Source organism: Mandrillus leucophaeus, unplaced genomic scaffold, assembly GCF_000951045.1.
Source record: "Mandrillus leucophaeus isolate KB7577 unplaced genomic scaffold, Mleu.le_1.0 Scaffold314, whole genome shotgun sequence".
NCBI lineage: Eukaryota > Metazoa > Chordata > Mammalia > Primates > Cercopithecidae > Mandrillus > Mandrillus leucophaeus.
In genome coordinates this window covers 2,179,315-2,197,368 of record NW_012103299.1, presented here as the reverse complement: position 1 = coordinate 2,197,368, position 18,054 = coordinate 2,179,315, and the positions used below count along the sequence as shown (strand labels likewise).

Genomic DNA, 18,054 nt, shown 5'->3' with positions numbered 1-18,054 from the left:
AGGCGTGGTGGCGCACGCCTGTGCTCTCAGCTACTCAGGAGGTTGAGGCAGGAGGATCGCTTGAACCTGGGAGGCAGAGGCTGCAGTGACCCCAGATCGCACCACTGCACTCTAGCCTGGGTAACAGAGTGAGACTCTGTCTTAAAAAAATAAATTAATTAATTAATTAATTAATTAATTTTAAAACAAACTTTTTTTTAAATGAGGGAATCCCCATAGTTGTCAAACTGCATATCCTCCTATGAACAAAGAGAACAAATATACAATGATAGACAATGAAATGTTACCATTCGTTTCTTAGTGGGGAGGAAGGAATTGGAAGGGAGAGATTACCAAACTTTTCTCTATATAATTTAGTTAAGTCATAATAAAATACTGATATTCCTTGACCAAGCAATTACACTCCTAGGAATTTATTCCACAGACAAAATCATACAAGCCTAAAGATACATACGCAATGAAATTACTGAAGTGCCTATAATACTCCCCCCTCCAAAAAAAAAAAAAAAAACACCACCAATTGTAGTCTAAAGGCCCTTCAAATGGAAAACTAGACACTGGGCTCAGTGGCTCACACCTGTAATCCCATCACTTTTGGGAGGCTGAATTGGGAGGACCACTTGAGCTCAGAACTTTGAAACCAACCTGGGCAATATATCAAGACCCTGTTTATACAAAAAACTGAAAAATTATCTGGGCATGGCACATGCCTGTGGTCCCAGTTATTCAGCAGGCTGAAGTGGGAGGGATCACTTGAGCTTGAGCGGTCAAGGTTGCAGAGAGCCATGATCCTGCCACTGCACTCCAGCCTGGGCAACACAGCAAGACCCTATCTCAAAAAAAAAAAAAAAAAAGAGAAAACTGGCTATTTTTTTGAAAATAAAAAAATGCTAAAGCCCTATGATGTAGAGTTCTATTTGGTTTTATATGCTGATATGGAAAGATGGTCAATATATGTTAATTTTAAAATAATATGTATAATATGGTTATATTCATATTTTTAAAGCTTCAGTCTAAAAGGATAATGGGAAACCGATAAGTGATACTTTGGGGAGTGAGACCTGGGGTCAAAGGAAACTTTATATGTCTTGCTATAACCTTTATTTAAAAAGGTTATTTTTAATTTTTTTTTTTTTTTTGAGATGGAGTTTTGCTCTGTCACCCAGGCTGGAGTACAGCGGCTTGACCTCAGCTTACTGCAACCTCTGCCTCCCGGGTTCAAGTGATCCTCCTGCCTCAGCCTCCCGAGTAGATGAAATGTCACCATACCTGGCTAATTTCTGTATATTTAGTAGAGACGGGGTTTCACCATGTTAGCCAGGCTGGTCTCAAACTCCTGACCTCAGGTGATCCATTTGCCTTGGCCTCTCAACGTGCTGGGATTACAGGTGTGAACCATCATGCCTGGCCTTTATTTTTATTTCTTGAAGATTGTTTAAAATTTTTTAAATGCTAGCATGAAACGGTGGTTTGTAAAACTTTGAGGCATTTTAGATTTGCTTTTAAAATGCCCCAGGAAAAACAAAATTGAAGAAAAGTTTAAGATTAGCATAATTTTGAAAATTGTTCAAGGTTAAGTTGAATAATTCTCTTATTTTTGTGTGTTTAGCTATTTCTATAAGAAGAAAATTTTAAAAATGAAATCTTCCTAAGAGCCCCATTAAGTAGAATAGATAAATCCGGAGCCATCCTAAGTGAGATCGAAGTAGGAGTCGCACTATGCTAGCCCTCCTTTATCCCTCTAGAGACTCCAAAGTCAAGCTGGGGTTCCACAGGGCATTAAAAATACCACTGTTAAAATCAGCAGCAGCAGAATAACACAGAGAACTGCACAATTTGATGGATTCCTCCCTACCAAATAGATAGGAGGAAGTAAGGCCCTAAAATAGCAATAAATGTTCTCTCTGGGTGGTAGGTGCTCAGGCTACCAATGGACTTTTTCTTCTTTTTGAAACTCTGTTTTGTAAATTTTCTTATAAAGAGGAAAGATGTGTTTTTTATCATGTATACATATACACGTGTGTGTGTGTGTGTGTGTGTGTATATATATATATATATATTTTTTTTGAGACGGGATCTCCCTCTGTCACCAGATTGGAGCGCAGTGGCATGATCTCGGCTTACTGCAACCTCTACCTCCTGGGTTCAAGCAACTCTCCTGCCTCAGCCTCCCAAGTAGCTAGGATTACAGGCGCCCACCATCACACCCGGCTAATTTTTGTATTTTTAGTAGAGATGGGGTTTCATCATGTTGGCCAGGCTGGTCTCAATCTCCTGACCTCAAGTGATCTGCCCACCTCTGCCTCCCAAAGTGCTGGGATTATAGGTGTGAGCCACCGCGCCCAGCCTATTTATGTATTTTTTAGAGCAAACCCATGGCCCACAGGCCCCCAGGCCGGCTTTGAATGAGGCTCAACACAAATTCGTAAACTTTCTTAAAATATGAGATTTTTTTTCTTTTGCAATTTTTTTTTTTAAGCTCATCAGCTATCATTAGTGTTAGTGTATTTTATGTGTAGCCCAAGAGAATTCTTCTTCTTCCAGTGTGGTCCAGGGAAGCCAAAAGATTGGACACCCCTGTTTTAGAGACAAGGATCTTGCTCTGTTACCCAAGCGGCAGTGCAGTGATGTGATCATAGCTCACTGTAACCTCCAACTCCTGGGCTCAAGGGATTCCCCAACCTCAGCTCCCGGAGTAGCTAGGACTACAGGTGCATGCCACCATGTCCACCTAAATTTTTATTTTGTTTTGTAGAAACAAAAAACAAAAATAAAATGTTTTGTAGGGCCTTGCTATGTTGCAAAGACTGGTCTCAAACTCCTGGCCTCAAGCAATCCTCCCACCTGGGCCTCACAAAGCACTGGGATTATAGGGGTAAGCCACTATTCTCAGCCAAAAATGTAGGTTTTAGTGTTTATAAAATACTACAAATTCTATCACTGAGCAAACCAAAAGGTTCACATTATCAGACCCAGGGTGCTACAGGGTAATTAGGATAATCAACAAGAAATGACAAATCCCTAAGGCTCATTAGAAAACAGACAAGAGGCAATGAGTTCAAACAGCCATGTCTGACCTAAGACAGACCGACCCTGAACAAAAGCTGCCTTATCATATGCATGGTTTTTCAGCTAATCCTTACCTACCCCTGGAATCTAAGACTGTAAGACTGAAATTCCTTCTTAAATAGAGAACCAGGAGCAAGTAAATTAAAAAAAAAAAAAAAAATTGATTTCATCCCCCACAGGAGTAAGAATCAGTAAGAGGTGGCAATTTTGTTTCTCTACCTCATAAAAACCCTATATGATTTTTAAAGATGAGGAAACTGGGGTTCAGGAGAATAAAGTAACTTGCCCAGGATCACAGAGTCACTAAGTAGTAGGAACAGGACAAAAATAGAAGTTTGTCTGCACCAAAGCCAGGGTTCTTTCTACCAAGCTATCTCCCTCCTCTAAAAAATATCCTCTTATATCAAAAGCTGTGGTAAGTTCTGTGGCATTCTCAGACCACTGTGGCTCACTACACTTATTACAAGTAAAAAAAGAAACAAGAAAGGCAGCTGTCAAGAAGTTGCATTACTTACTGCCCAGCACTATATGCACTAGAGCTTGGAAGGAGGCACTCAAACTCAATTCACATGAGCCTCACTGTCATTCCAAGTAATCCGTCCTACTCCAGCAAAAGGCTTATCACTAACACTATCCCCCAGCTGAGGTTGCAAATGACATTCCCAAGACAATTTGCCAATCTATTACATCACTGGTATGTTGGCTTTAAATTTCTAACTCTAAAAATTAAGGGGAATTTGTTTCAACCTAAAAATGGCAGTTGCAAGTTAAAATGGCAGTTGTCACTACAGACTGGTAACTAGAGCACTGACTTTGCAGTCATCCAGATTATGTTCATAACCCAGTTCCGTCACTTAAATAAACGTGTAACTTTAGGCAGCTCAATTCACCTCTACAATTTCATATACAAAAATGGCAAGATAGATAACTTTTCCATAAAAGATCAAATGAGATAATCCAATTCCTAGAGTCCAACACATAGAAAGAACGTGGAAAATAAATGATAGATACTATTATTAACATTGGTATGATTCTCATGCCACAGGAATCTGGGCAAATCTATAATCCACATGGTCTGAATTCCTGATTATTTGCTATAACAATCAACTGGTTGAATCAGGACATCTGAGGCAAATGAAATACTGACTCAGTTCAGCTTGGTTCAGAGATATCCAATAGAGGCCCTGGCACATACCAATTGCTCAGTAAATATTTATGGAATTAAGTTTGCAGAAAGTCCACTCAGGAACCTCACTAGCTGTAAGATTCAGGAGAGCTCATTTTGGCAAAAAGAATGGCAATTTTTTTTCCTATGGAATTTGGCAGGTTTTTCTTTTCTTATTTTCAAATAAATAATATTAATAACTAAATAAACCATACACCAGGTATCAATAGTGAGGTTTCTACAAATAAAACTAACATGGAAAACTACAAAAGCAGCATTCCAGAGTAGACGAAAGAAAACCAGTTTGGGAATCAGGCAAGTATGTGATTCATATGCCAGTAACTTTACAGTTATGTAAACATTATCTTGGGCCAAACAGTCACCTCAGACTGTTTCCGTATCAGAAAATTGGAGATAAGAACACCTACCTACCTCACAGGGTTGTCATAAAGCTAATATATGTGAAGCACCATGTAACAGTAATGAGTGAATTTTAAGTCTCTGGTATCTATTTTCCCTTCTCAACGATGGCAGAAACTGGAGTAGGTAAATTATGCCTAAGGCAAGTACTATCTTCCCTCCTGCTTTTTCAAAAGGTATACTAAAATACAGTCATATAGACAGGTCAATGGGCTCAAGTTGCAACTATCAGTGGGTCCACTGTGACAATTTTAAGGGGAATTCTTTCATGGAACTTCAGAGACCAGGAAAGAACTAGGCTCTGTTCTCTCCAGGTAGCCTAACTATTCCTTCTCTTCTCAGGCCTGCTTAATACGAGGTTGCTAAGAGGTGTGCAAAGGAAGAGTCATCTTGGCAATAAACCAAAGATGTAGCATATAAGCAACAGGACTTCTTTGAGAGCCCAAACCCAAATTAAGATACGAAATTTTAGCACTGTTTGGAGACTGGAGGTAAAGGGGAGAAATGCTGGCATTAAAGTAATACTTAAATGAGTAGAGAGGAAGGAAGTCTTCCAGGCTCATTAATATTAATACATTTACTTTCCATTCACATGTGGAACAAAACAGAGTAATGATTTGTTAATGCCAATCAGTTGAGTACTTGGTTCATTTTACTGTGCTGCATACCCTCAATTATATACTAGCAAAAATTAAACCTAAGTAAACAAAATACTCTACACATCTCTAAAGACAATATTGCTCCACTCACTGAAATAAGGCCCAATCAAGGCAAAAAAAAAAAAATCTTTTTTTTTTCTTCTTAAGTGAGTTTCACTAAGAAAGATGAGTCAAGGAACTTTTAACAAATTTGGATTTCCATTTTCAACAAGGTAAGAACCCGTACTTCCTCCCACTCACCCCACCTCCAGAGAACTCACAATACTGTTACTAAAATATATTGAATGATGCCTTCCATTGGCCAATTACTTTTAACTGAATGCAATAAAAAGAATCTGCACTTCAAGACCTCACTAACAACTATAGTTTTTCCCCTTCTTGAATTTCCAGTTCTGCAAAAAACTGGGTCAGCCTACTAAAAAGCAACTGTAACATGCCTTTTAATCCAGAAAAATGGAGACAAAAATGTACACCTATTATAATAATGCAAATATCCATTATATAGCATCAAGGAGAGCACATGCAATAATGGCTGCCATTCCAAGAACATTTTTGTTAAAATTACATCGCATGCACAGAAGCTGCTTTTCCAAAAGTAAACATATATTCATTACACTTTGAGCCTCACTGAAGCACCCTGTTCTTGTAAGGTAAGACTTGTAACCCACCTTTATATACAGAATCTAAAGACAACTGGGCCTTACATTGAACTCGCTCTCCAGTTAACTGTATTAGTGAGGTTCCAGTACCATTTTCCAAAGAAAGCAATTTGAATCAATAACCACACCAGTGCTACTCTGAATGTTTGCCAATAAGTAAATAAAATGCCTGACCCCAATATGAAGAACATTTTCCTCCTTCCTGGCTCCCCAGCTCCATTTAAAAATTGTAAACATGAATAGAAAGATAACCTTGAAAACAGTGAAGGCATCCATACCATCAATAATATCCCTCTAACTCAATGCCTAATTTTACAGTTTTCCTAAAACAGGACAGTCTCAACCGGATGCCAGGAATTTAATATAGCTTTTTAAAGATATATCAAACTGTCTGGAATATGCAGTGATGAAAACTGAATATTGCTACTGAAACCATACTTAATTAAACACATGCTTGCTCTAAACAGAGCTTCACAAATAAAGCTATAATGTTTTCTTCCTTGGCTCTCTTAGAAGTCACCCCAACAAGAGAGGGTCACCAGCTGCACTCCTGCTAACAGTTCTATCCTCAGCAACCCTTTCCCAACCACCCCCCAAAAAGTTATACTTTTATCTGTGGAATTCTCTGCCGGCCTCGGCCTGGAAAACTGGGTGGACCCTGAGGACAGGTGTCAGATCTGGTCTTTGGGAAGTGGCCCAAACTGACAAATTATTGGCAGCATAAAGCTATGATCTTTATAAACTTCAATTTGAGGCTTTATGCCAGTAGTGATTCCCTCCCCGCTCCTTTTTTGAAGAGGGGAGAGAAAGCAAGCCAAAAGGATGAGTTTCAAAATAGAAAAATCACCACTTTAATTACGAAACCCTCCCAACTCAACAAAGAACTGTTAAAGGTAGCCAAATGGAAAATGTCAGGAGTTTTTTTTTGGCACATGCACAACTATTAAACATGAGAATTACAACCTCAAGGTGAGGGGGAAAGAGTAAAAAGCAGGAGCAGAAAAGGGGAGGACAGGGCCCAGCCAAAGACCCGTTTGCTCAGAAGGGCCCCTCTTGGTACTAACTCCTCCATGTGGGGCACCCAGGCTAGAGGAAAGCAGAGGGTTACACAGAACATTTAGCAGACTTAACATTGGATTAAACACACTACTGCAAGTTTCAACAAATGTTCATGGCATACGTAAAAACACATTTACAACAAGAAAGAAGAAAGGCACCTGGAGACATCTGACACTGGGCATGCTCTGCAGGCAACTCAGTGCGCACATGCTCTCTACCAGGTTGGCGCAGCCTAGCCACAAAGACCTTGGCACAGAACACTGCAGGATGACAAAAAGGAAGGAAGAGAAGAAGCAGTTAGAGGCCGCAACAAATCACTCCTTCACACAGGCAACTTGAATGTTAGTTGGGGCAGGGGGTGCACCCTTGGCAATTTGGAGGTTAGGGATGGTCCCAGACAACTTACTGAAACCTTGGGGGAGGGCCCACTTGATGTTCTATGGAAAGGAGGTTTCTGCTGCCAACCACTAATTTTTCCGGATACAGTGAATAGAATCAAGAGGGAGAGAGAGAATGTTTAAACAAAAACCCACCAAAGGGAACTGTGAAAGTCTGAGTGCAAAACAAGATTAGTGGTGAGATTGTTGACTATAATTTCATCAATGCCACAGTTTCTGGTCCATATCACATAACCATAATTGTCATCATTGTTTAAGGACCTACTATTTGCCCAGCACTTTACATTTGTTCTCCAATCCTCATATGATTGTAAGGAAACCGAGGCTCAGAGGTTAAGTGATTGGCAAAAGGACACACAACAAAGGAGGGGAGAGCCAGAATTTCAAACTTTGGTTTGTCTGCTACCACAACCCACACTCTTTCCACAAGACTATGATGCTGATATTGTGAAAACTTAAATCACCCCAACTTTTATCATGTGAGTCAAGTTGTGCACCTCCCTAAGGTAAAAGAACAGGAGACCTAAAGAATAAGGCAAAAAGAACAAGAAAGATGGGTGACAGACTGATAGATAAAGGCAATAAAAGAGGTGATTTTAAATGCATCTGATTTTCAGTGTCAACACATTTCCATCTTCCCAAAGGAAAAACATTGGAATGTTATGATTTTCATTTTAGACTCTGTTTACAAAGTTCGTCTGACATGACTAAGAATTAAAAAGCTTATTTCATTTACCTCTTCCCATCCTCTTTTAAAAGCTTGCTGATTTTAAAGGAATTAAGAAAAAAAGTAAAATATAAAAATGAACACATGTATTATGGCTACTACTTAATAACCATTAGACCATAATGTAAACTTAATAACCATTAGACCACACTGTTCAATCATTCAGATCTAAAGTCAATTAATTTACTATGGCAAAATCAATACTCATGTAAACAAAAAAACTAAAGGTGAGTGTTTGGGTTCAACCAAAACATCCCAGAAGTCTTGGACCCAAGCTCATAAACTTGTTTGTTCTAGCTATAAATAGAATAGCCAAACACCCTCATTTGCCTAAGACAGTCCTGGATGACACTTATTGTCCCCTCATAACTTTCACTCTCAAAAGTGTTCTGGTTTCGTGGATAAATTCTGTGATCACCCAACTGCAATATGGACAAAGATAGCTTTGCTTGACATCAGAGAGACCTGGGTTCCTATCTAGTATCTGCCACTTACTAGTTCTACATTTCACCTATAATACAAGGAATATTGAGATTACTCAGAAAAGGTATTTAAGGAATACAAAATCAGAGGAACCAAATGGAATTTAAAAATTGAGCAGCCTTCTGGTAGCAATGAAAATGACACACTTCCAAGGTGTGCCTTTATTCCAAAGCCAATACAGTGGCAATGTATCATTGAAACTCCAGATACACAAATTTTGTTGCCTCAACACTTTCATATCAGAGTGCCAACCACAGAAGATGCTGAATAAATGTTTGCATAAAATAATGAAAGTAGTTGCCATTTATCAAGCTTCTATTATGTGCTAGACAGCTGAAATAGTAAACTTTCACAATAACCCTGTAAAATAGGTATTATTCTATTTTATGATGAGGAAACTGATGATCAGGAAAGAGATATCAAGCAGAGTCTCATGGAATTTTTTTTCAATTAAGAAAAAAAATTTTTTAATTAAAAAGGAAAGGAGAGCCTAATTTGTTAAAACAATGACATAGACCAGGAACAGTGGCTCACACATATAATCCTAGCACTTTGGGAAGCCAAGGCAGTCAAATCACTTGAAGTCAGGAGTTGAAGACCAGCCTGGCCAACATGGTGAAACCCCATCTCTACTAAAAACACAATAATTAGCCAGGCATGGTGGCACATACCTGTAATCCCAGCTGAGGCAAGAGAATTGCTTGAACCTAGGAGTCAGAGGTTGCAGTGAGCCAAGATCATGCCACTGCACTCCAGCCTGAGTGACCCAGTGAGACTGCCTTTAAAAAAAAAAAAAGAAAAGAAAAGAAAAAAAAACCCCAGCAACTTGTCCAAGGTGCAGGGGAATAAGGGATAACTGATGGCAGAATTAGGACTAGTAAATTAAACCTGGCAAGCTGATTTTCTTCCACTACAACAAACACTCTCTATCCAGAGACAGTCTCATCCATGTTTAATAAAAGAATACTTACATCAGCATACATCACAAGTGGATGGGCAAAGAAGAGAGTTTAAGGACTACACCTAGCCAAGTAAGGCGGCTCACACCTACAGCCCCAGCACTTCAGGAGGCCAAAGTGGTGGGATTACTTAAGCCCAGGAGTTCGAGACAGCCTGAGCAACATGGTGAAACCCCACCTTTACAAATAATACAAAAATTAGCCAGGTATGGTGGTACGCACCCATAGTACCAGCTGCTCAGAAGGCTGAGGTGGGAGGATTGCTTAAGCCTGGAATGTGGAGGTTGCAGTGAGCCAAGATCGCAGCACTATACTCCAGCCTGGGCAACAGAGTGAGACCCTGTCTCAACAACAACAACAACAAAAGGATTACATCTGGATTCAGCAACTCATATCAAATTAACATGAAAGCTCGTATGTAAATCAATTTTTACTTATTCAGTAAAAAGTCAGCTTCCCTCTGCAAGGGCTGATAGTATTTGCCTCAAAGGGTACAAACCATGAAAGCATAAGGTATTGATTAGATTCTGCTAATAACCTGGAATCTAAAACTTTCTAAAAGGTAATTTTTCACATTCAGTAAATCAAAAAAATCAGATTGTGAGAACAGGAAGGCATTTTAAAGACTATTTAGTCTAACCTCCCACCGCTGATTTTAGATTAGAGGTGAAGCAATTAAATCCAAATTAGAAAAATAGTGATATTACCAAGGCTTTTTAACCATTTAATGATTTAATCAATACGCATAAAAATGTGGGAAACAATCAACATAAAGAAAATTTTTGGTGAACTTGATTTTAAAATATTAGCCATTTATTAGAAATCTGACATTTCAAAGCTTTTTGAAGCTGGTTATTTAACTTGTATATTCAGAAAAAGGTTTTTAAAAGACCCTCTGAGAGTCAGATTTCCAAGATTTTCTCTTCATAGTATCTATGGTAGATACTGTAAGATATAAAGAATGACGCCAGTGTTTCTTGAGTATTTATTGGATGCCAACATCATGCTAAATACATTATAAAGGATATCTCATCTCATTTTCACCATAATCCTACACAATAGACATTACTTTCCCCTTCAGAAGAGGAAACACAGGCTCAGAGACGAAGTAATTTACTTATCCAAAATCGCATAGTGCTGGGTTGGTGCTAAGATTTCAACCCAGGTCTGAGGCAAGAGTACTTTTCACTGAGACAGCTCAGTCCTAGGCAGCACCCAAGCCGGTGTGTGATGCAACTGCCAATATCTACTAATCAGAAGTCTCAACTCTCAGATCATCCCAGAACTGGTAACTTCCAGTTTCAAGATGAGTATTATTTTCCATTTGGTAAGAGCACAGACAGTGGTTAAAAGGTATTACAACTGCTTACTTTCACACTCAACAATTACTTTGAAGCTAAGTGACCAGCCACGTTGCTCAAAAATTGTCTCTACTCAACAGAAAATGCTATTCTAGGAAATACACCCACCTTTTAGTAAGAAAGTCTGTACCTGCTAGCCAAAACAAGGTAGGTTCCTCTTAGGTCTTAGATCTAATAGATCAGGAGGACATTGATTCAATTTGAAAATAATGGATAAAAATAAAAGTTCCACACTCATCAACCTAACAGCATTAAAATACAGCTAAGACCACAACAGTAATTGATTCTTTTTTTTTCTTTTAAGATAGAGTCTCGCTCTGCTGCCCAGGCTGGAGTGTGGTGGCATGATCTTGGCTCACTGAAACCTCCATCTCCCAGGTTCAAGCGATTCTCCTGCCTCAGCCTCCCGAGTAGCTGGGATTACAGGCACCTGCCACCATGCCCAGCTAATTTTTGTATTTTTAGTAGAGACAGGGTTTCACCATGTTGGCCAGGCTGGTCTTCAACTCCTGACCTCAGGTGATCTGCCTGCCTTGGTCTCCCAAAGTGATGGCATTACAGGCATGAGCTCCTGGCTGTGATTCTTGAACCTTCAAATTTTTAATTTAGGGACATGGTTGGAAACCCATGTTGATCATTCGAGAATAACTATTATCGATGATTGCTTAACTGAATAATGAAAAGATTCCTTCATATTAGCTAAATTCACAGGACAGACGATTGTCCTTTTTCTTTTTAAGTGAACAGTGTTCTTTCATATTGCTAAAATATGTCTGAAGAATACCCCTGATACCATGGGTATTTACCAATTTTAACAAACACTTATTGACCTGCTTACTAAGCCAACAACAATACACACTAAGCCTCTTTCCTCTTAAGACTTTAGCCTTGAGCTCAAGAGAAACAACCCAGGAGGATCATAGTGGGGATACTTAACAGAAGACTTTGGAGGGTCAAAAACTGCCAAGATACATTTGTTATAATTTCTTATTTAGCTACTTGTAATGATCAATAGTCTAATTTAGGGTTGTTCACAGAGAACAGGAAATGATTCATAATGGGTTGTGATATTAACAGCTAATACCTAATTAGACTGTATATTTATAGGTTCTATAGCTGAAGAAAATAATATTAGCCAGGGAAGCTGACAGTGTTTATTACTTTTGCCATATCCACTGTATAATAAAAAAAAAACCTAAATCAAAGCCACTATGCTGAGAAATACTATAAGTCATTAAAGACAAAAAGAATAATCTCTTTTGGCATTTTTCAAAAGCAAAAAGTTTATTAAAAGAGGTAGGAGTAAAATGTCCTAGGCTCTCTTCCTATTGCCATAGGAACCACAAATCAAAAGGAAAAAGTGGTTGCAGGCACCTTGTATTCTGATTGGCTCACTTGAAGAACTCACAAAAGCTAACTTCGGTCTGTTTTTAGATGAGATTGTTTTGAATCTCCTGCCCTGATTCCTTCTCAAAGAAGCAATTCTTTTAAAAGTTCTCCAAAGAGGTATTTTATGTTAATCATCTCTCTAATGTTATAACCTCTGATTTAGAAATCTGCCTTATTACAGGTTTTCTATAACTCCCCCCCACCAATCTTTTTATTTAATCCACTTCCCACAGAATCATTACCAGCTTCTTCTCACTCCTGTCATCATGATTGAAGTAACCAAGTTGAGTGGCTTAAATATACTGTTCCATTAAGCAAAAAACTTATCTCAACTTGTATCTATCTGCACATAGTAAAGCAATTAAGACATTCTCTTTATCCTCCAGGAGTTCACAGGAGGGAATCTTAAACTTACAATGTAAATACACATACACATACACACACACACATATATATACATACACACACAAATATGAACTTAACCCACTCAAAGGAAGAGGATGCCTGAACTAATTCATAAAAGGTAAGTCGGAGGCAGCCAGGGGAAAAAGAGAGAGAAAGTCATTCCAAGAAGAATACATAGCATAAGCAAACTCAAAGAGGTAAAAAATGAAACATCCTATGCAAGTATCTGCAATTAATTTAGCATTAAAATACTTAAGTGTGAGATGAGAAAGGCTTAATTTGAGAGAGAGGGAGGGGCGAAACAGACGTCTCTCTTACACCGTTCTATCAAACTTGGGACTTCATCCTGTAGAACAACAGGTCTTAAACTCTGTGCTACAGCCCACCAGCAGTTGGCTCAATACTTCTCAGCAATGTCATCCAATTTTACATCAATGTGTATGACTTTTTTTCCTGCAACTCAGCACATACACAGTTTGTACAATATCTGTCAGAGAGGAACAGAAGCAGATCGCGCAACACAGAGATGGAGGTGGACAGGGGATGGGAGTTTTTAGACTAAGAGGTAAGGAGTGAAGCATAACATCAAGCCAAACCCAAGCCAAATCAAGCCAGAATCAAAGAAAGATCCCATGTTTTCTAGAATATGTGGAGAATATTTGCCACAAACGATAAAAGAAGTCCGCTCAACAATAACCCAGTGATAAAGAGTGTAAGCAGATAGTACAAAAACCAAGGATTTTTTATAGATATTATATTATGGATTTTGTTAAAGACCAGAAAGAGTGTTTTGAACGTGTTAAATTCCTTTAAGTGAGACATCCAAAATTTTAATATTCAAATCACTGCTACAGACAACGATGAGAGCCATTAAACTGTTTTAAGCAAAGGAATGACCCCTGGCAGCTGCAGCCAAGCATGATTTGCAGAGAAGTAAGAAGGGTAAGTCTCTTAGAGAACCTACAAGATAGCAGCTCATTTTTGTTTTACAACCAATGCAATTTCTTTCAGATGGGCACGACAAGTAGACACAAGGTCTAGCCCTTACCAATTTTCATACTCAGTCTAGGTCCTTTCCCCGCCCACCACAAAACTTCCACCAGGCCCCACTGATAGGATATCAAAGAGTGCCATGATAATGATGAAGAAGAGAAATAAAAGATCCATTTCATGGTAACCATTTGGCAGTAATACCCTTTCCACTGGGAATCCTGAAGAATCAGACAGTACGTGGGCTCAGGGGGAGATACGTAACTCCAGCTCTCTAAACCTGGATTTGACAGCTAGAGTCCCCATTCAGTTCTGCTGAAGACTGCCAAATAAACTAAGCATTAAAGTTAATCCAACTTAGGAATTATCCTATTGTGTCTCGTCTCTCAGCCTGTTGCTTTTCAAGAAGCAGCAGTGTTTGTAATTAAAATAAAGCCACAAAGCATTTAGAAGAGTCTTCTAAAATTCAGAACCTAGGCTTCCACTGTTAATGTCTGATGGCAACCTAAAAGAAATAGCACTTTCACCAACATAAATCATTGTTTTTAAAACCAAGAATCACAATGTAGCAATCAGGTTGTAAAATAAAAGTTATCTCACAGTTTAAAGGCATTTTTTATAACCTTTTATAGAACTGAATATTGGCCCATTACCTTAATGAGCAAATTATTTTCTTTTCCTTATAATGGCATTTTATTATAACACAATTTGATAGCAAACATGTGACATGTAACCAAAAAAGTTTACATTTTAATTCTTAGCAACTGTATTCTAGAATTATATTCTTGTCATAATATTATACCACAAGGTATATTCAGGCTGGGATATATGTTAAGGGAAGAAAAGGGGATGCAGAGAAGTAGGTAGAGAGGGGAGAAAAAAATAAGGATGAGAAGAATAAGGAAAACCAAAATGTACTATCTACCAAGTTTTTAGAGATTGAAGAACAGCCCAAAAGTCTCAAAGTCAGAGGCCAAACTTTGCTTAAGCACTACTATAATTTTTTTAAATTAATGTCCAAACAATTTTCATCTTGAATTATTCTAAGATATTAGAACCCAGCCAGGCAAGGTGACTCATGCCTATAATCCCAGCACTGTGCAAGGCCAAAGCAGGGGATTACTTGATGTCAGGAGTTTGAGATCAGCCTGGCCAACATGGTGAAAGTCTATCTCTACTAAAATTACAAAAAATTAGCCGGGCATGGTGGCACGCATCTATGGTCCCAGCTACTCAGGAGGCTGAGGCACGAGAATTGCTTGAACCCAGGAGGCAGAGGTTGCAGGGAGCCAAGATTGTGCCACTGTACTCCAGCCTGGGCAACAGAGTGAGACTCTTGTCTCGGGGGAAAAAAAAAAAAAAAAAAGATATCAGAACCCAAAAGCATTAAAACTAAAATGGATCTTCACTGTAATCTCTCTGGTAGACAGATGAAGAGAAATGTTCTCTTCAAATTTTTATTCATCCATATTTTCGGATTTTTCTCCAACGACCACCTAGTACTCACATTAATACCTTACTACTACCTTGTGTAACTTTAAGTGATGCTTTATTTTGTCTAATTATAAACAGTAACTTGACAATTTATTTTTTTAATGGGGTAGTTCACAACATATTCATGTGGTTTGGCTCTGTGTCCTCACCCAAATCATATCTCGAATTGTAATCCCCACGTGTCAGGGGAGGGGCCTGGTAGGAGGTGATTGAATCATGGGGGTAGACGTCCCCCTTGCTGTTCTCGCGATAGTGAGTTCTCACGGAATCTCATTGCTTGAACGTGTGTGAAACTTCCCCCTTCTTGCTGGCTCTCCTGCATCGGAGTGGTAAGACATGCTTGTTTCCCCTTTGCCTTCAGCCATGATTTTAAGTTTCCTAAGGCCTCCCAATCATGCTTCCTGTTAAGCCTGCAGAACTGTGAGTCAATTAAACCTCTTTTCTTTGTGAATAACCCAGTCTCAGATAGTTCTTTACAGCAGTATGAGAACGAACCAATACATAATTTAAATAAAAACATATTCTTTTACCAGGAATTAATTTTGAGTCCATCTTAAACACCTACAGTTTAAAATGTGTTTAAATGCTAAGTGCTACAAAAATATTTCACCTAGTGGCCCTTGGAAACAGCAGTGAGTATCAAAATCATAACGGTTTATTCCTCAGGAAATCCAAAGGAAAAAAAAATCATCCTTGTCCACTTTACAACCACCACCCATGACTCAAAAATGTCACCAGGTTTTTCAGAGCTCTTACAGAAGCTGGAGGAGGAAAGAATTAGATGTTTGAGGTGGGAAGTGGAATCTCTATTCTAAGCAGCATGACAGAGAACAGGATGTAACCAAATAATCTATTTCCGGCATAGCCACATGGATCCTCAGTTGTGCTAGGACCAGTCTGAGGTTCAGTTGCCAAGGGGGAACAGAATCCCCCAGCAAGCTCAAGGTTAAATCAGTCTGAACCCAATCCCAATGAGGTTTCTCCAAGATTCATAAATCCTGAGCCTGGAGATAATTTAACACCTAAGTACATCTAGGCCTTCGTTGGTTGGCAGCTGTGGTCCAACTAGGAAAGTTGTTCAGGACTAGGGCGAGACCTCTCGACCCTAAGTTTAACCTTTTTCAATAAAAATGTTAAATAACATTAACAAAGAAGGATATATTGGGAGGGGGTACAAAGTGAGTACCCTATGGCTATACTGTACTCATAAACTCTCATACCACCTCTGGCCAAACAAGCAGCTGAGTTTTACAGATGAGAAAAACTAAGGACCGGAGACATCAAATCACTTGCCAGAGGTCAAGAATGGCAGAACTGCACTCTATCTGACTCCAAAATCCCTGCTTTCTTCCCTGATCTATATTGCCCATCACTTCCTTTGCCTGACATTAAACTCCGTAGAGCAGCAAGTTTCCATGATTTATTTTCAAATTTTATCTGCCTGTCACTCATCTATATTGCTGATGGGAGTGGAATTGTGTAATTGATACAATCTCCGGTGTGCAACTCCGCAATACATAGTCAAGACTTGAAACTCATGCACATCATTTGACTCATCAATTTCACAAGTAAGAAATTGTATCAAGGAGAAAAAAATAAAGAAATGTCCAAAAATATAGCCAAGAAGATGTCATTCACATCACTGTTCATAATAGCAAAAGGAAAATGTCAACCAAAGGGACGGGTTCCACAGATTAGGGATTACCCATAAGACAAAATACTGTGTTTCTGCCAAACACAAATCATGCTGTAGGAATATATTTATACACACTAAAGGAAGTTTAATATGTAGAAAGAAAGTTACAATACACAGAAAGAGTTCAAGAAACACTAAGTGAATAATGGCAACAAACCAGGACTTATATTATGATCCCATGTTCATTTAATAAATATATATATAGGCCAGGCACGGTGGCTCATGCCTGTAATCCCAGCAATTTGGGAGGCCGAGGAGGGCAGATCACCTGAGGTTGGGAGTTCAAGACCAGCCTGACCAACATGTAGAAATTCCGTCTCTACTAAAAATACAAAATTAGCCTGGTGTGGTGGTGTGTGCCTGAGTCCCAGCTACTTGGGAGGCTGAGGCAGGAAAGTCGCTTGAACCTGGGAGGTGGAGTTTGCAGTGAGCCAAGATCACACCACTGCACTCTAGCCTGGGCAACAAGAGCAAGACTCCTGTCTCAAGAAAAATCAGATAGATAGATAGATAGAGACACAGATACAGATATATACAGACAGATGGATATAAATAAAAATCTGGAATTAAATACAGGTGATTTTTATTTTATTCTTTTGGGCTGCCATATTTTTTCAGATGAGGCCATACAACTGACAACTCAAACTTCTCAATTCCCTCTCCTCTGCGCCACCTCTAAACAGAATACTGGCATTTCCACAGTTACTTTGGGATCTCATCATAACAACTTGCCCCCTGATTGTAGTAGACCATTCTCCTAATGAAGGTGGAGAGCAGGTAGGGTTAGGACAGCTGTAAGAATTTGGTTGCACTCTGAGGTAACAAAGACACTATCCTCCATTCATTTCAATGCCTGTGGCTTCTAGAAAGCTAACAGAGGATCTCAAGTCAGAAAACTCCTAAGTAAGGTGTCTTCTAAGTTACCACTTCAAAATATGTGACGGTACATAGTCCATACCACATGACATCTGAGAGGTCTTCCAGGTGACAAAACTAAAAACCCAACTTGTTTTTTAGACATTTTCTAGGAACTGAGAGACATCTGCTCTCATTTATACTAGTGCCCCTGTCCGCACCTTTAGTTACTCCTACTTCCCCTTTCCTAACATCTAAGACACTGG

At 39.0% G+C, this 18,054-nt stretch overlaps 1 protein-coding gene across 4 annotated transcripts in view; it reads right to left on the bottom strand.

Moving 5' to 3' along the window:
• Positions 1–18,054, bottom strand: part of FBXW11 (F-box and WD repeat domain containing 11) — a 140,088-nt gene that overhangs the window by 84,124 nt on the left and 37,910 nt on the right. For 2 of the 4 annotated variants that reach the window (XM_011987708.1, XM_011987707.1), the window contains exon 2: positions 7,190–7,291. The exons of the other annotated variants lie outside the window; for them this stretch is intronic. In XM_011987708.1, the coding sequence (XP_011843098.1) occupies positions 7,190–7,291 (102 nt within the window). The remainder of the gene's footprint in view (positions 1–7,189; positions 7,292–18,054) is intronic. 4 annotated transcript variants of the gene reach the window in all.